The 16,599-nt window shown below is 37.4% G+C and overlaps 2 protein-coding genes across 3 annotated transcripts; both read left to right on the top strand.

Annotated features, from left to right (window-relative positions):
* Nucleotides 1-909: 909 nt before the first annotated feature.
* Nucleotides 910-6,358, top strand: LOC7475676 (oligouridylate-binding protein 1B). Its single transcript, XM_002304081.4, has 12 exons — nt 910-1,269; nt 2,618-2,679; nt 3,037-3,139; nt 3,293-3,369; nt 3,471-3,532; nt 3,618-3,705; nt 3,897-3,972; nt 4,049-4,079; nt 4,718-4,837; nt 5,126-5,211; nt 5,409-5,585; nt 5,719-6,358. Exons 1-12 carry the CDS (start codon nt 1,168-1,170, stop codon nt 5,998-6,000), a joined length of 1,266 nt encoding a protein of 421 aa, XP_002304117.1. The 5' UTR covers nt 910-1,167; the 3' UTR covers nt 6,001-6,358.
* Nucleotides 6,359-7,614: 1,256 nt separating this feature from the next.
* Nucleotides 7,615-16,206, top strand: LOC7475675 (protein PHYTOCHROME-DEPENDENT LATE-FLOWERING). 2 transcript variants are annotated; one of them, XM_024598388.2, is made up of 12 exons: nt 7,615-8,482; nt 9,352-9,409; nt 9,513-9,577; nt 9,700-9,783; nt 10,243-10,323; nt 10,543-10,704; nt 10,787-10,885; nt 10,971-12,340; nt 12,851-13,077; nt 13,157-13,305; nt 13,852-13,890; nt 13,990-16,206. In XM_024598388.2, exons 1-12 carry the CDS (start codon nt 8,330-8,332, stop codon nt 15,733-15,735), a joined length of 4,233 nt encoding a protein of 1,410 aa, XP_024454156.2. In that variant the 5' UTR covers nt 7,615-8,329; the 3' UTR covers nt 15,736-16,206. The 2 variants fall into 2 exon arrangements, with proteins under 2 accessions (XP_024454156.2, XP_024454157.2); XM_024598389.2 differs by lacking the exon at nt 7,615-8,482 and having other exon boundaries at nt 10,233-10,323.
* Nucleotides 16,207-16,599: the final 393 nt, after the last annotated feature.

Below are 16,599 nucleotides of genomic sequence, written 5' to 3' on the forward strand. Positions count from 1 at the left end.
TGTATTTTTTGGATAAAAACCGAACCGAACCGAAAATGATCACCCCTAGTTTTACCCTTAAATATCTTATTCATGTTCCTTTTAGTTGTTTATGTTACCTTAATTTTAGAACAACATAAACACCCTCCATATGGTTGCAAACTTAAAATTACTAGAAATTTCTAATCAAAGGAAATGGTTGTTAATCTAACATGGCAAACATTTTGCAACTAATTTTTCCATTGCAAAAATTTCTATATATTAGATAAAAAATCATAAAAAATACTTAAAAATTAAAAAAAAATTATAAAGAAAATGTGGTTGTTGACCCAAACCATGATATCACTAAATGAACAAATTGTATAAATTGACTGTAAAGTAATCAATTTTCTTAAAAATATTTTACTAAAAAAAAAACTAAAAAATATATATTTTTTTACAAAATATTTCGCAAAAAAGTCTAATAAGGGAACTTTTCTAAAAATAGAGGAAAAGTACACACATTTTAATTCCATAAAAAAAATATTGATTCAAAATTTTCTACTCTCAACATAGTTATAAAATCCGACATGAATCAGCGTATCATTCCAAGACCTGACCTTGATCAAGGAATAATTTTTTTTTTTTAACAACATCATTTAAAGAAAAAGAACTTATATTAACTCAGGTTAATATATTGGATCTAAACCCAAGACTTGGACCGGATGATTTCTAGATCATATTTTATAATTATGTTATTTGAGCAATAGACCGTGGGCCGGACCGAATCACACCCCCTCCCCTCCCCTCCCCTCCCCCGACCTTGAGCTCTCTCTCAATAACCCAATCAATGATCACCGTCATAACACCTGTCATTTCTCTACAGCCAGTCCTAACAACTCATTTTTCAAACCTCGTAATTTTATCAATCGCCCCTAAAAAAAAAAAAAACAATTGAAGTATAAATACTCTCTCTAGAGCCACTCGTTTTCCTCCCCCCCTCATTTTCTCTTTCTTTTCTTTTTTTTTCTTTTTTTTTTCTTTTTCTCCTTTCCCAATTGATCGATCGATCGAGGCCTCTCCCTTTCCTTCTTCTTTGCGAACCCTAAAACCACAACAATACCGAGAGAAAAGCAACACCCACCGAATTTCTTTTTCTTCTCGAGAAACAAACAACAAGGCCCTCAATTTTTCTCTTTCTTTCTAAAAATGCAACAGCAGAGGCTTAAACAGCAACAACAGGCACTGATGCAACAAGCTCTTCTCCAACAGCAGTCAATTTACCATCCTGGTCTCCTCGCTCCTCCTCAGGTACTCCCAATTTTCTTATGCTTTTCCTTATTGGTTCTGATTGAGCCGATTGCAACTATGGTTATCGCATATCTAGAGCTATTTAGGGTAAGGTTTTGGGAGCTCAAGCAGGAGGATTTTGGGTTTCCCTTTTTTCTCGAAATTTTATGGTTTTTTTATTAAAATTTCAGGGTTTTCAATTTCCTATTGTGACTACAAGCTTGCTTGCCTTTTTTTGGTTCTTCTGGGTTTTGTTGGAAATAAATGAGAAGTTAATTAATTTGTGTGAGATTGTGTTGTTTTCTGAGGACATTTAATGAATTTGATAATATCTTTTTGTTCTTTTCATAACTTTTATGCTTCTACAGCTTGGAAGGTTAAAGTTAGAAATCAAAGAAAAATCTTGGGTGGTTGTGTTGTGCCTTATCTATCTTATCAAAAGAACATCAACTTGATTATGGGTCTTCTTCACTCATTTTTAGTTGGTGTGTTTTCATCAACTTGACAGCTAAGTTTTGTGTATCTATGCATTTTTTCTGGTCATTTCCAAATTACTGTCTTCTTCTATGGGCTTCTCTGTGTTTATGCACGTGTTCTACTCGTGGGGGAGTGAATTATCAAATGTCCTTTTTAAGTTTCACAGTGGGGTTTATTAGGCCCTGTTTATTTGTTATCCTGGGAATGCTGCAAACTGTTCACGCTGTGGGCTTTTGGTGTTCTTGAATAGAAGAGGGATACGTGTCGTTTCCAGTGAAAAGCAGCAAAATTTGGGTCCATTTTCTTTAGAAAATTTTAACTTAGCCTTCATTTCAGTTGGTTTACTTCTTGACCATTATCATCACAAAACCACATCAACTGATGGTTCTTGCTTTAATTGAAGGAAAACCAGACAAAATTTCCATTTCCATACTTTTTGTTATAGGAAGCTAGTAAAGGTTGGCACGGGGATGAGTGATGGGTTTTCAAACCAAAGCTTCCATCTGGGGATTGGTTTTCTACTGAGAATTCAACAAGTATTGAGATTAGGAATCAAGAAAACTCATCTTTATATAGTTTGTTCTCTTAACATGACCAGTATATTTAAGAAGATAAAAGGCTAACAATAATTAGATTGTGAAACTGTAACTAAAGCATCTTTTTGTTGTGCAGTGTCTTGTTTGTGTCAGCATTAGTCATCCAGGCAATCCTTTAGGCCTACTTTAAGAACTATTTTATCTTCCCATTTATAGTTTGTCCATGCTTCTGAAAGCTGTGTGCTGTTCTAGATTGAAATGTTTTAGATCCAGGTAGAGATTGAGAGGGAGGCCTTTTTCTTATTAAATTCCATTTTCCTCCTTTTTCCTTCTGTTTTCTCATTTTTATTTTGCAGATTGAGCCAATTCCAAGTGGAAATCTGCCTCCTGGTTTTGATCCAAGTACTTGCCGCAGTGTGTGAGTATTTGTCTAGACATTTTTCCTTTTTATTTATGTTTCTTTTCTTTTCTTTTTTCTTTTTACATGTTTGCGCTTGCAACTGCCCACCACTTCTACTTTCTTACTGATAGTATCTTCCTTGACTGAATTTCTTTTCTTTTTTTTTAAAAACAAATCAATAATTTTTTAAAAGTAATACTTACTTATTTATGCTTTTCTTCAATTTTAACTTAAATTGCGTTAATAATCTGATGACCAATTATCTGCTATATTTTGTTTTTTCTAATTGAGGAAGGTTACTTATATGTTTATTTATTTTCCTTTTTTCTTCTTTTTTTAAAACTTCTAGTTTCTTTACTTTTGAAAAAAATGCAGGTACGTGGGAAACATCCACACTCAGGTAACTGAACCCCTCCTCCAAGAGGTTTTTGCGAGTACTGGTCCTGTTGAAGGATGCAAGCTTATCAGAAAAGAAAAGGTAAAAAAAAATTCAGTGGTGTAAATTAAGTCTGAGATATTGTATGCTAAATGGAAAGGATCTAATTGTTGTGTGTTTCTATTTTTTACTATTTCACTTAGTTTGTCAGCTTGTCTGCTATTTTTGACATCTCCATTGTCTCCACTTTTGCAGTCATCCTATGGATTTATTCACTACTTTGATCGCCGAGCAGCTGCGCTTGCTATATTATCTCTTAATGGAAGGCATCTGTGAGTAGCTCACTTTTGACAGTGAATTATTTTACATTTGTACTGATCCTCCACACTCTAGCTTAAATTGTTTCAGCATCTTATTACTGCACTCTTTGCAGATTTGGTCAGCCTATCAAAGTTAACTGGGCATATGCTAGTGGTCAGAGGGAAGACACATCAGGTTGCTTCTTTTTTTATGTTCTAAATTTTATGCTTATTTTAGATTTATTGGCATGTATAAACATGGACATCATTTCATTGTGCAGGTCACTTCAACATTTTTGTTGGAGATCTTAGTCCTGAGGTTACTGATGCAACATTGTATGCCTGCTTTTCTGTTTATCCCAGTTGTTCGTAAGTTTCTCCTCCCTCCCTCTCTCTTGCTCTCTGCCTGTGTCCACCTTTGTTGATTTCAGTGTTTTCATGTCTTAAGTTGTTGAAAACATAAAGTTAAAAAGTTGGAAAATGCTTGCTTGATGGTTTATCATCTCATTTCGTTGGTGTTACAAAGCTGATCACTGTAACTAACCTTGTTCTGGTTTCAGAGATGCAAGGGTTATGTGGGATCAGAAGACTGGGCGTTCAAGAGGGTTTGGGTTTGTTTCCTTCCGAAATCAACAGGTATTGTATTCATTTAGTGCACATCTTTTTCTGTAATTTTTTATTTATCATGATCCTGACATTGTTTTCCTCTCAGGATGCCCAGAGCGCGATAAATGACCTAACAGGTATGGATGATGGTCCTCAGAAGAATTGTTTGATGGTTTTGGGGTGATTGTTTCCTAAGGAAGGTGTATTAGGAGAACTGTTTCAACAAATAATGGAAAAAATTTAGAATGAAATTTATTCTAGTTAATCAAATTTAGAAGTGGAATAAGAATGTGTTACTTACACTCCCATCATTCTTAATTTTCATTTCTACTTAATCAAATTGTGAATGACTGAAAATGGAAAGGAGCTGTGTTATATACACCTCTTTGTATGCTCACTTGTTATGAATGTAGGGGTTGCTGGGAAAGTTTATCATTTTGGGATGCAGTGCTGGAATTTGTACTAGATTTCGTTCCTTCTCTGAAATGGTCATTACTGATATTGTCCCACTAAATTTGAGGTCCTAGGAAGGAGAATTTGGTAATCATTTGGTGCCTGCATGAAATTATGCGCACAAGACATGAATCAATACAGTTATGATTCCTGGAGGTTTTTAACATAGCTGTCAGCATAAGCAAAGTTAATTAGTTAGTTACACATCATTAGGTTGTACAATCTAGTGATATGTGATTGATTTTCTGAAGTGGGGAAGTTTGTCAACCTAAATCATTAGAATTCTGTTGGATATGCTTGCTTAAGGTCACCTGGCTTGCAGGAAAGTGGCTTGGCAGTAGACAGATTCGTTGCAACTGGGCATCTAAAGGTGCTGGTTCCAATGAAGACAAACAAAGTTCTGATTCAAAAAGTGTGGTGGAACTAACAATTGGCACATCAGGTCAGTAGTGCAAGTTTTTAAATGTTGAGAATCAGCAGTAGATGTATATAATACAATGCTTTATCTCCAAAGATGGGTGTGGATCACCATTATTTTCTCATAGAATGTGGTGAATTGGCATAAGCTGGTGGATTGTTTCAACATCTCATGCTTTTGTAACAGAAATAATCCCTTTTGATTTTTTATCTCATTTTCATGGTTGTTCACAGGTTGCTCTATGTTTTGTTACTCACCTTTGGTTGTGCGAAACAACTAAGATGGTAAATTATTCTTACTTTTCTTGTGCAGAGGATGGCATGGAGGCACCAAATAATGAGGCTCCTGAAAACAATCCTCAGTATACCACTGTTTATGTGGGCAATCTTTCTCCAGAGGCAAGAAACTTTTCTTCCTATCTGCATGTTCTTGCAATTTGTACATTGTTTGGGCATGCATCTCCATTTGTTTTTCTTTTTCAAAATGCTCTTTGCTGTATCTATTATGTCTAGAAGAATGGTAGAATTTGGAAAATCTTAGAAAAATCTGATGTGTTTTTTTTTTTAAAGACTTCTTATGTTCAATCAATTGCCAGGTAACTCAGCCTGTTCTCCACCGCCATTTCCATGTTCTTGGTGCTGGAGTTATTGAGGAGGTCCGAGTCCAGAGAGACAAGGGTTTTGGGTTTGTGAGGTTCAGTACTCATGCTGAGGCAGCTGTAGCTATTCAGATGGGAAATGCCCAATCACTTCTTTGTGGTAAACAAATAAAGGTATGTTTGATTGTGTTATTCTCATTTACTATCTAGGTAAAAAGAGTGTGTTCGTGCTATAATGATTGAACAATAACACACTCTTTTTTTCCCTTGGAAATAGACTTTTAAATACTTTTGCCCATTTTTGTAGTGCTCATGGGGTAGCAAGCCCACTCCGCCAGGGACAAGCTCAAATCCACTACCCCCACCTGCTGCTGCCCCTTTGCCTGGGATCTCAGCTACAGATATCTTGGCATATGAGAGGCAGCTAGCATTGAGCAAGATGGGTGGTGTCCATGCCTTTATGCCTCCTCATGGGCAGCTTCCTCTAAAACAAGCAGCTATGGGAATGGGTGCCGGAGCAAGCCAGGCAATATATGATGGTGGTTTCCAGAATGTTGCTGCTGCCCAGCAACTCATGTACTATCAGTAACAATAAAAGCTGACGCCACATGGCACCTTTATTTCCTGCCTTTGCCGGTGTTATTTCAGTTCTAAGCAATTAGGAAGCCTTCTGTTTTCTCTTTATCCGGCCGAGGTGGTTACCAACCCGCATATTTATATCATCATATGTTTGCCATTTGTGTGGATGTATACATGTATGTTTTTCCTTTTCTACCATGTAGGGTTGAGTGTTCTCTATTATGTAGGGATGAGGGATCTTGGTTATCAGAGGGAGTTGCCTATTTAAGATGACAGCAGTCTGCTTTAAACCGTTTGAGTATCTTGGCCCTTGTCTGTTGTATGAGATTTTTTTAAGATTTGTTTCGAGGTATGTGGATTTTCAGGTCTGGAATGTGTGTGTTTGATACAAGCTTTTCTTGTCCACGCCTGTGCCGCCATGGTTACTTGTGTGAAAGCTTGTGCCTTCTAGGAGGCCTGTCTCCTTGTCCAATATGAAAACCAGTGTGCTAATCAGGTCAAATATGCTTCTTGAAAATCATGTCATCCATCCTAAATCCAGTAAAGCATTGAGCCTAAAATGGCTTCGGACCCTTTAATATTTTAGCCTTGAACGTTATCTCTGTACGGTGGGACCTAGTCATTAAAAATGTAAATCCCAGAGCCATCACCTACCAACCTTTGGCGAACCATCCTCATGTTCGAACACTTCGCCCCCTTGAAATTCCAGCCAAACAAAATTGATTGCTATCCCCTTCCCTTGTATTTCTGTTTTTCTCTCTACAAAACTCACACAGCAAGAACAGTTCGCAGGTGGTGTTTTTCCTTATTTCGTGGATTCAAATTAACCTTTGCAGTTTGAGGACATTATCATTCGAAAGAAAAAACAGAAACATCATGTTTTAGTATTGTTTTTATTATGTTTACTTAGCTCTATATGTTCCTAAGATAACAAAATGATCATAAATTTATTCATTAATTATTTTTCTCTCACAATGTGCAACCTCTACTCTTTTTTGTTTGTCTTGATAGTACATTATATTTATCTTGATTTAGCTCACTCTCTAGGTTCGTATAGCCTAATTCTAATTTAATTTTTTTATGAAATTTCAAATTTCAATATATTTAAGAATATAATATTTTAATGGTTGGTTTAGGGTAAATCAAAAGCTGTTGTTCAAAAATTCACTTCTTCACTATATAAGAAATTATTCTATGATGATGAATGAGTGTCTTCTTATACCTATAATTTATTTTTTTTTGGGAAATTTAAGGACTTTTCAATAATAAAATTAATAACTTTTTTAAAAAAACAAGTAATAAATACGCTAAGAAAAATTAAAATTTAAAAATAAAAGTGATTATTATTGTTTTGATGTAATAAATATTTTAATACTCAAAAGTATTTATTTTTCAAAAATAAAAATTCTAAACCTCTTATTTTATTTGAACGGTGTAAATAATATTTATATTATTCAGATCGAATAATCCTCTCTTTTCTAGAAATATAGAGGTGAATTATTTATTTTTAAGAATAGAAATTCTAAACCCATAGTTGTCGCACCAGTAATTCTTTCTTTTCTATAAAGTTAAATGTATATATTTTTATTATAATATTAACAAGGATTAAACGTTCCTAGTCCTCTCGGTATTTGAGATCAGTGCTTGATTATGCCCGTGCTAAGTTGAATCCATCTTGGAACAGATCCTCTCGATACCTGGACTCAGTTATTAGCCTGAGTCCATGCCCAAACTCTCTCTCTATTTAGCTTCTGTCTTACAAGAATTGATCTGATCAGTAGCAGTAAGAACCCGCCCCTCCGTCCCCTTCTCTCTTGCAACTTTCTTAAAATCCCTCACTTTCTCAGCATCCAAACAACACCTTCTCGATATCAATCAAACCTTGAATTTATAAAAATGAATAAATAGAAAACCCCATTTTGGTATTTCAGTTTAGGTTTGTGCCTTTTATTGATACTATATTCTACTACCACCTTCTTACATTTTCCTTCACTTTCTCTCTCAGCATCCAAACACCACCTTAAAACCTCAGTTTTCCCAGATAGTGAGGGAAGAAAACAAAATCCGGGTATTTAAATTAAGCACTCAAAATCTCAAAGAACTCAACTTGGATATTTTATTTCAGCTCTCAAAAGACTTTAACTTGCATTCAAAGTCTCTTCCTTTCCTCACTCCTTCCGTGTTTTTTCTTGACTTTCTTATAATCCAAACACCGCCACAAAAGAATTTGAATTCTCTAGGAATTCAGTACGGGTTTCTCTTGAAAAGTCTAAAATACTTTCCCAGATTTTCCTTCACTCTTCTCATGATCCTAACACAAAGAAGAATTAAAATTCTAGATGGGGGTCTCTTTTAAGGTCTCAAAAACTGGTACCAGGTTCCGCTCAAAACCTTTTGTTCAATCAGATACTGTTCTTGATGAGGTCTCAGAAAATTCTGAAGAGAGCTCGGTGATTGGCTCAAAGAACGAATCATCTACGAGAAAGGGCGAGGTAATTTTGGCAACTTGATTACTCTTCTCGATCGAGGAGCAAAACATCGAGTGAGAATTAAAATAAAAAGTTCAAAATTGATTGTCTATTTTGGATGATGTTAGATTTCATAACGAATTGCCATTCAAATCTCAATTTAGCTTAGTTAAATAAAAGAAACTGGTTACTTTTCAGGAGGGTAATTTTTCAGATTCTAAAATCTTAATTTCTTTTGTTCTATGGCATTCTCATTGCAACTGATTTGAAGATTAATTATATGCTTTGTTTTGGTTATCATTGTTTGGATTTTTTCCGTTTGTAGGGAAGGTGGATAATTATTTGCTTATCAGATCTTTTCAGTATGATGTTATATGAAGTAAAGCATTGACCCTTGATTCTGTCCTCTGTCTTTTATCGAGCTTCTTACATGCCTAGCACTCTGAGAAACTTTTCAACAATATATGTATTGTAATCTAATGAATTGAAGTGGTTGTTGATGTGATAAACCTCAATTTCTGGTAATTCCCGATGGGCTTAAAAGAAAGTTATGTTGCTAAATGATATGTAGTGCATGCCACCATTCTTTTTTTTTTTTTCCTCTTCAATTTAACATGTGATTTGGTTCCAAACAGACAGTAAGAGATGGTAATGGAAAGTTAAAACAATTTGTTTTCTGTGAATATCAGTGTTATTAGATTAGATGGGTTGGTCGTTTTTTGCTTCCTCAATTATTATCCTTCTCACTTTTCAATTTATAGCAATGGTGAAGCTCTCTTGTTGATTGAAAGCCCTTCAATTATTGGGTGTGAATTAAGGGGTGGTATGGATGTTATATTTTATCCCTTGCTCTGTATTTTCTATACCATAATCTATGGTATTCTGTGAAGTAGGCTGACATCTTTGAGGGTGCTGAGGATGCATTAGCTGTCTCAAGTTTATCCTTCTCTGGTAAAGCACTTAGCATATCTGCATGTTGGATTGATTCAATTGTTCAAGTATATTCTATCAAGTTTACATTCTGAGTTCTTTTGGTTGTCTCTTGTTCTTCCAGGACAAGAAGTTTCATTGACATTGAATCTCTATCCAGATGGATATTCTATAGGAAAACCCTCAGAGGTTAGTCTGAAAAGTGTTAATTCTGCACAATAATTTTAAGAAAGTGACTTCAAGGAAAAAAAATCTATTTCCATACCATCTTTATGTTAAAGTGTAAGTCCAAGTAGTTCATGTGTTTTCAGATAGAGGCTGCTCATCAGGCTCCACTTCAAGATGGTCAGAAGTTGTTGCATCCATATGATAAGACTTCTGAAACGCTCTTTTCAGTAAATATCAACTTATACTTTTCTTCTCATCTGTGAGGAATTTTATTTTGATAAGTTCTGAAAGGCTGTTTTATTTTCAAATTGAAAATTTTATGCACGGAGCACCTAGATCAGACATTTTGATGCAGTAATGCATATATTGTATGACATGTTTTGGAACTTATCCATTGCTCTTTTAATTAACCTATTTGTTGCAAGTAAGATGCATTATGTAGATTCATTTACTGCTCAGCTTGATTAATTCTACACAAAGACTATTCAGATTACATGGTCAGCTCAGGGAACTTCTTCGTCATCATTAGTACCCCATTTAAGTTTCTAAAATCCATTGATGAGGCAGTTTTCCTATTTACCTAACAAATCATGTTGTCTGCTTTGTAATTGCTCTTTGGATTTCAACTTCACTGTAAACTTTCTTAAACTGACTTTGCTGCCATTTATGTGTGCATGTATTTTGAGGCAATTGAGTCTGGCCGGTTGCCTGGAGATATTCTGGATGATATTCCATGTAAATATGTAAATGGAACACTTGTATGCGAGGTAAGTAATTCAAATATAGTCACTTATCTTTACTAATTGATGTTATGCTTGGTCCTTTTTATATTTATAAACTGGAATAATGATTATGAATGCTTTGAGTAATCACTTAAATTCACTTGAGCATTTCATGTGAGTGTGCATGCACATGTGTGGAGAGCAAGTTATTGAAGCTCATGCATTTGGAGGTTTCAGAGTTTGCTAATCTCTAAACTCTTCCAGGTGCGTGATTATCGGAAATGCGCTTCCAAGCAGGGGTCTAGCGTTCCATTTATGGATGGGCTCCCTATTGTAAATAAAGTATGCCTTAGGATGTCATTGGAGAATGTAGTGAAGGATATCCCATTGATCTCTGATAATTCTTGGACGTATGGTGATTTGATGGTTAGTGTGTCGCACTCATTCATCAGAAAATAAATTTGGAAAATCAATTGAACTGCATTTTTTCCTTCACTTTTTGCTGCAGGAAGTAGAATCTCGGATTTTGAAAGCATTGCAACCACAGCTTTGTCTAGATCCTACTCCCAAATTGGACAGGCTCTGTAATAATTCAATTTCGACCAAGGTGCTATATTTAGAGAGTTAAATAATGTTCTATGGCTGAAGGAATTAGTTATATATTTCTCAACCCTGCTGAATGTCATTTGCAGCTCAATTTAGATCTGAGAAGTTTTCGCAGAAACAGATTAAGGCAGACACCTGAAGTTACTGTCACATCTAAGAACAGAATCCATGGAACGAATACTTGCATCAACCGAGTGCCTGAAAGCTCTAACAGTAGGCTTGGAGATTCAGGAATCATTTCAGGCAATGTGATGCCACAGCATGTTCAGGAGAATCAGACAACTCAAAACCTTGGCCCTAGCAGCATGTTAGCCTTAAGTGCAAGAAGCTTTGCTCCAGATGGCAATGTTCCAGCACTACCTTTGGTATCCCAGCAACAGAGGTATCAAATGAGGATTTCCCCAAGAAGTATGCAGGATCAAGGGTCAGGGTCTCCTGCCAACATTTCCGGAGCTGCCGCCTTCGGGCAGGACAAGATGGTTGCTCACTGCACCATGAATTCTGCTGCTCTTCTTGGGAAGAGGGAGAACCAAGATGCACAAATGTCACCTTTATCTAGTTTTAGTAAGAGACCAAGGCTTACACCAGCAGGTCCTGATGTAATTCAACAGCAGCAAAGGGGTCTGCATATGGATGGCCTCCATGAATCAGAAATGAACCGGAAGAATTCACTACTACAGCAGCAAGCAATGACAAGAGGAATTCAGTATGCCAATGCAGGCATTCAGAAGTACCCACACCAGATGTTAGAAGGGGTTGTACATCAAAATGCTGCAGCAACATCATTTTCTGCAGGACATCCAGGTATGAGACTTGGTCTCAAGGAAGAACAGTTCGAGACAGAAAAACTGGATGGTTCAGTGCTTAGTCAGGGTAAAAATGATATGCAGATGATGGAAACAGAAACAGGCCATTTGGAAACACAGCAACCATGGTTACAGCAAAGATTACCACAACCTGTCATGAGATCTAATTTCCCTCAGGCTGGATGGAACAATCTCAGCCAAGATTGTAGGAAGGAGGAACAGCCCCAGAAAAGGAAACCAGCACAAAGTCCTAGGTTATCTACTGGGGGTTTAGCTCAATCACCTCTATCATCAAAATCCGGGGAATTGTCTAGTGGTTCAGCTGGACCCCATTTTGGAGCAGCTGCAGCAACTGCTGCACTTGGGTCATCACAAAAGGAGAAGTCAGTGGTTACTGCTGTTGGTGGAACCCCATCTTTGACTTCCAGTGCTAATGATTCCTTGCAAAGGCAGCACCAGGTTCAAGTTGCTGCAAAACGGAGATTGAATTCCCTTCCTAAAACCCTGGTAATGAGCAACGTGGGGTCTCCTGCAAGTGTCAGCAATACAAGCATTCCGTTAAATGCAAATAGTCCTTCAATTGGGACCCCACCTATGGCTGATCAAAGCATGCTTGAAAGATTTGCAAAGATTGAGATGGTGACCATGAGGTATAAAAGGTTTACTAATTTACCATCCCATTATTGTTTTATGTGTCACTCTTTCCTTTAATATATAAATTTGATTCTTAGTTACAGTAATCCTACCTTCAGACTGTTTAAAGCTTAAATGTCATTCCACAGAGAGTCTGGGTTAATCAGATTTTCTTTCCTTTTACTAAGCATCAATCAATTCTACTTCATGCTAGGAAAATCCATATTTGATCCATCATTTCATAGTTCTTATTTTTTAACCTCTCTCTCTCTCTCTCACACATGCATGTGCACACGCATGCACACTACATTTCTCTTTATTGTTATGTTGGGGGTGGGAAGAGTGAGCCGGGGGGCAGCACCCTCATTTTTTATGCAATTTAATGGTATCAAAAAGCAAAACCTTTTCCCATTCTGTCAGCTTGATATCTATTTGGGTGAGAACATCTTGATTTGTGTCTCTTAAAAGTCCAATGACATTGTTATATCTTTTTCTTGTTATTCATTTTCCAATTGCTTCCGTTCCAGGCATCAACTCAACTGCAAAAAGAATAAAGTTGATGATTACCCTATCAGGAAACCAAAGACCTATTCACTTCAAAATCTGTCTTTTCATCTCTCCAATTCAACCAGTAATGAGGAGTTCAAAGATGATACTAATGCAAGGCAGTTATCAAAGTCTCTTGTAGGTGGAAATATGAATATCTGCAAGACAAGATTTATGGATTTCATAATAACAGAACGAGTGCTTCAAGGTTTGTTGTGTTATTGATGAAAAATATAGTCTATTGCCTTTGACAATATTTATGTATCCCTTTTGTGTTGCTTCTGCAGGGAATGTTGTTTCTTATGTTCAAAGGGTACGGAATAGAATGATTATGTCAGAAAAGCCAAATGATGGTACTGTGGTGATGCATTATGGAGAAGCAGATGAGTTTGATGTTCTATCTGCAGAAGATTATCTTCCTACGTTGCCCAATACTGTAAGTGGTTTACAAATTTCATTTGTTGGATTTGGATATAATGGAGGTCTATTCTAATAAGGTCTTGCTTATAATTTCAGTGGACACTGCATCTTCCTAATTTTCACATCCAGTAAGGGTTATGGATTATGGATATTTCAGCTTTTATATTCTCATATTAGTATCTTCCAGTTGCATTGCCATTTGCCATACTTATTTGTACCTCATCCACTGTTAATTAAGCCAGGATTCTTTTTGACCCTTTCATTTGCTGCTGCTTCATTGAGTATCATTGTTGCTACTCTCTGGATTTCCTTATATTCTTGAGTTTGTCCTTTCTCACAAACTTTAGTAATAAGTATTGGACTTCATTTGATCATCCTTGTGAGCATGGCTTCATCAATCAGAAAGATTTGTTGTGGCAGTTTGAGTTAATAGTTGATGTGTGGGCTGACAATTCTTCAGTTTTCATAGTATTGTACAATTTTGCTTGTCACATCAATATTTGCTTATACTACAAGCATGATTATTTGTCTGATTTACATATCTGATTGATATATGTTACAGCATTTTGCGGATTTGCTTGCAACACAATTGTTTTCACTGGTACGTTTTGAAGGAAATGATTTCTTGCCCAGAAACTCAGATTTCAGATTATCTCTTCTCTATGCAATTGAATTTAAGTAATGCAATTGGCTTTACCAGATGATGCGTGAAGGATATATTGTGGAAGATCATATTCAACCAAGACCTATCTGCACTAATATTGCTTCAAGCAATCAACCAAATGTTTCTGGAGGCCCTCATAATAATTCACCAATTGAGGTGAAGCAATACAATGAAGCAGTTCCAGTTCAGCCATGCAATGATCTAAAGCCAACTCTTGGCGGTAATGCATCCATTAATTCTTCCCACAATCTACTAGCAAATACAAGGATGCTACCTCCTGGAAATCCTCAGAGTCTTGTGTCTGGAGTATCAGTGCCTGCAAGACCACAACAGCTAGACCCACAGCACTCTCTTCTGCAGCAGCAGCAAAATCAACATGCTTTAATGCATCAACAAAATTCTCAATTTCAGAGGTCACAAATGGTGCTTCCATCAAATTCACTCTCTCATTTAGGTGCAATTGGACCGAATTCAAACATGCAGTTGGGTGGTCACTTGGTAAACAAGTCTTCTCTTCAGCTCCAGCTGTTACAACAGCAGCATCAACAGCAGCAGCAGCAGCAGCAGCAGCAGCAACAGCAGCAGCAGCAGCAACAGCAGCAGCAACAACAGCAGCAGCAGCAGCAGCAGTCACAGCAGCTGCAGTCACAGCAGCTGCAGCAGCAGCAGTCACAGCAGCAGTCACAGCAGCTGCAGCCACAACAACAGCAGCAGCAGCTGCCACAGATGCAGCAGAGGAAAATGATGATGGGACTTGGAAGAGCTATGGGTATGGGAAACATGGTTGGCCTAGGAGGTCTGGGCAATGCTGCGGGCATTGGAGGTGCAAGGGGAATGGGACCAGGAATCTCTGGACCTATGGCTCCTATAACTGGCATGAGTAATGTTGGCCAGACTCCGATGAATCTGGGTCAGACTGCAAATATCAACACAATAAGTCAGCAACTTCGTGGTGGACACATGACTCCTGCAGCTGCTCTGATGATAAAACAAAGAATGAGCCCAGCAAGCATGATAGGGGGCCCTCAGTCTGGTATAGCCGGGATGTCAGGAGCCAGACAGATGCACTCGGGCTCTGCTGGTTTTTCCCTGCTGAGTCAATCTCTTAACCGAGCCAACATGAATCTAATGCAACGAAGTCCAATGGGGCCTATGGGTCCACCAAAGTTGATGACTGGGATGAATCCCTACATGAACCAGCAACAGCAACTGGAATTACATAAACAGCAGCAGCAACAGCAGTTACAGCAGCAGCAGCAACAGCAGTTACAGCAGCAGCAGCAGCAACAGCAGTTTCAGCAGCAGCAGCAGCAGCAGCAACAACAGCAGTTTCAGCAGCAGCAGCAGCAGCAACAACAGTTACAGCAGCAGCAGCAGCAGCAGCAGCAACAGTTACAGCAGCAACATCAACATCAACAGCTGCTACTGCAGCAGCATCAGCAGCTGCAGCAAGAAACAACTTCAACTTCTTCATCGCTACAGTCTGTTGTTTCACCTTTACAAATAGGGTCACCGTCAACCATGGGAATTCCACAACTGAACCATCAAACCCAACAACAGCAACCCCAGCAACAGCCCAGCCCGCAGCAAATGAGCCAACGAACCCCAATGAGCCCACAGTTGAGTTCAGGAGCAATCCATGCCATCAGTGCTGGGAATCCAGAGGGTTGCCCCGCTAGTCCACAGTTGAGCTCTCAAACCCTTGGTTCTGTTGGAAGCTTCACAAATTCTCCAATGGAGCTCCAAACTGTGAACAAAAGCAACCCTGTTAGCAATGCATAATCAAGTTCAATATTTTTTGGTCTTGCTTGAGTTATGGCTCTATTTCCTCCCATTTAGAGCATGAGAACTCTCGGTATTTCTGTGCAGAAATAGAAAGCTGATATTGCAGTCAGATAAATGGACTGAATGCCATAGCATTGGAGCAAGCTGGAAGGAGAAAATTCTCATCATGTGTAGTTACTTTAGTAATCTAACACTCGAGCTGCTAAGTGTCAGCTGATTTGCTATTTGTGTTCTTGTGGCATATTTTATATGCAACCAAGTTGTTGATTAGCAATTTTGCAACAACGAACCATGTAATAAGTATGCATAAAGGAACCTCGCCGGCGTAAAATTTCCATGGTATAGGATTTTGCGGACATAGGGGGTAAAAAAATTGGGCATAGTCTAGCCTGATCAGTCGTAAAATCCAAAGCTATATATTCTGTGACGGAAGATAATAGCAAGGGAAAATTACTTCAAATTTCTCAAGGTTTGTTTTAGTCTGCACTCTCGTATATTTAAAATATTACATTTTATATATATTGTTGTTAATAATGTAATTTTACATGATATAACTAGGAATGTGTGAACTCAGCCAGCAAAAAGATATTATAAATGATTTATTATTTAAAGTTTTTTTATAAAAAAAAAACAGCTTGTTTAAAGCCATGAAGGTTGGAAAATATGATTTCAATTTTAAACAAGAAAATTCCTAATTGATAAGTAGAACATGGAATAGTTTTATTACTTGGTTGCTGGAATGAAACGCATACAGCTCATGCTAAGGTTGAATCGTAGAAGAGAGCTTCTCCCTCTGGGCGGAAGCCATTCTTTGACGAGAGGGATTTCTGTAATAGCCCATGATCTCCATCAGCTGTATGG

The sequence above is a fragment of the Populus trichocarpa genome, chromosome 3, assembly GCF_000002775.5.
Source record: "Populus trichocarpa isolate Nisqually-1 chromosome 3, P.trichocarpa_v4.1, whole genome shotgun sequence".
Classification (NCBI taxonomy): domain Eukaryota; kingdom Viridiplantae; phylum Streptophyta; class Magnoliopsida; order Malpighiales; family Salicaceae; genus Populus; species Populus trichocarpa.

What these genes read in the sequence shown, in the direction of transcription:
- LOC7475676 (XM_002304081.4), top strand. Translation starts at nt 1,168, where the DNA reads ATGCAACAGCAGAGGCTTAAACAGCAACAACAGGCACTGATGCAACAA. An exon ending in TCAGAGGGAAGACACATCAG is followed by an intron (nt 3,533 to 3,617) that starts GTTGCTTCTTTT and finishes TTCATTGTGCAG; the next exon opens with GTCACTTCAACATTTTTGTT. An exon ending in ACTAACAATTGGCACATCAG is followed by an intron (nt 4,838 to 5,125) that starts GTCAGTAGTGCA and finishes TTTCTTGTGCAG; the next exon opens with AGGATGGCATGGAGGCACCA.
- LOC7475675 (XM_024598388.2), top strand. Translation starts at nt 8,330, where the DNA reads ATGGGGGTCTCTTTTAAGGTCTCAAAAACTGGTACCAGGTTCCGCTCA. An exon ending in CATCTACGAGAAAGGGCGAG is followed by an intron (nt 8,483 to 9,351) that starts GTAATTTTGGCA and finishes TCTGTGAAGTAG; the next exon opens with GCTGACATCTTTGAGGGTGC. An exon ending in CTTCTGAAACGCTCTTTTCA is followed by an intron (nt 9,784 to 10,242) that starts GTAAATATCAAC and finishes ATGTATTTTGAG; the next exon opens with GCAATTGAGTCTGGCCGGTT.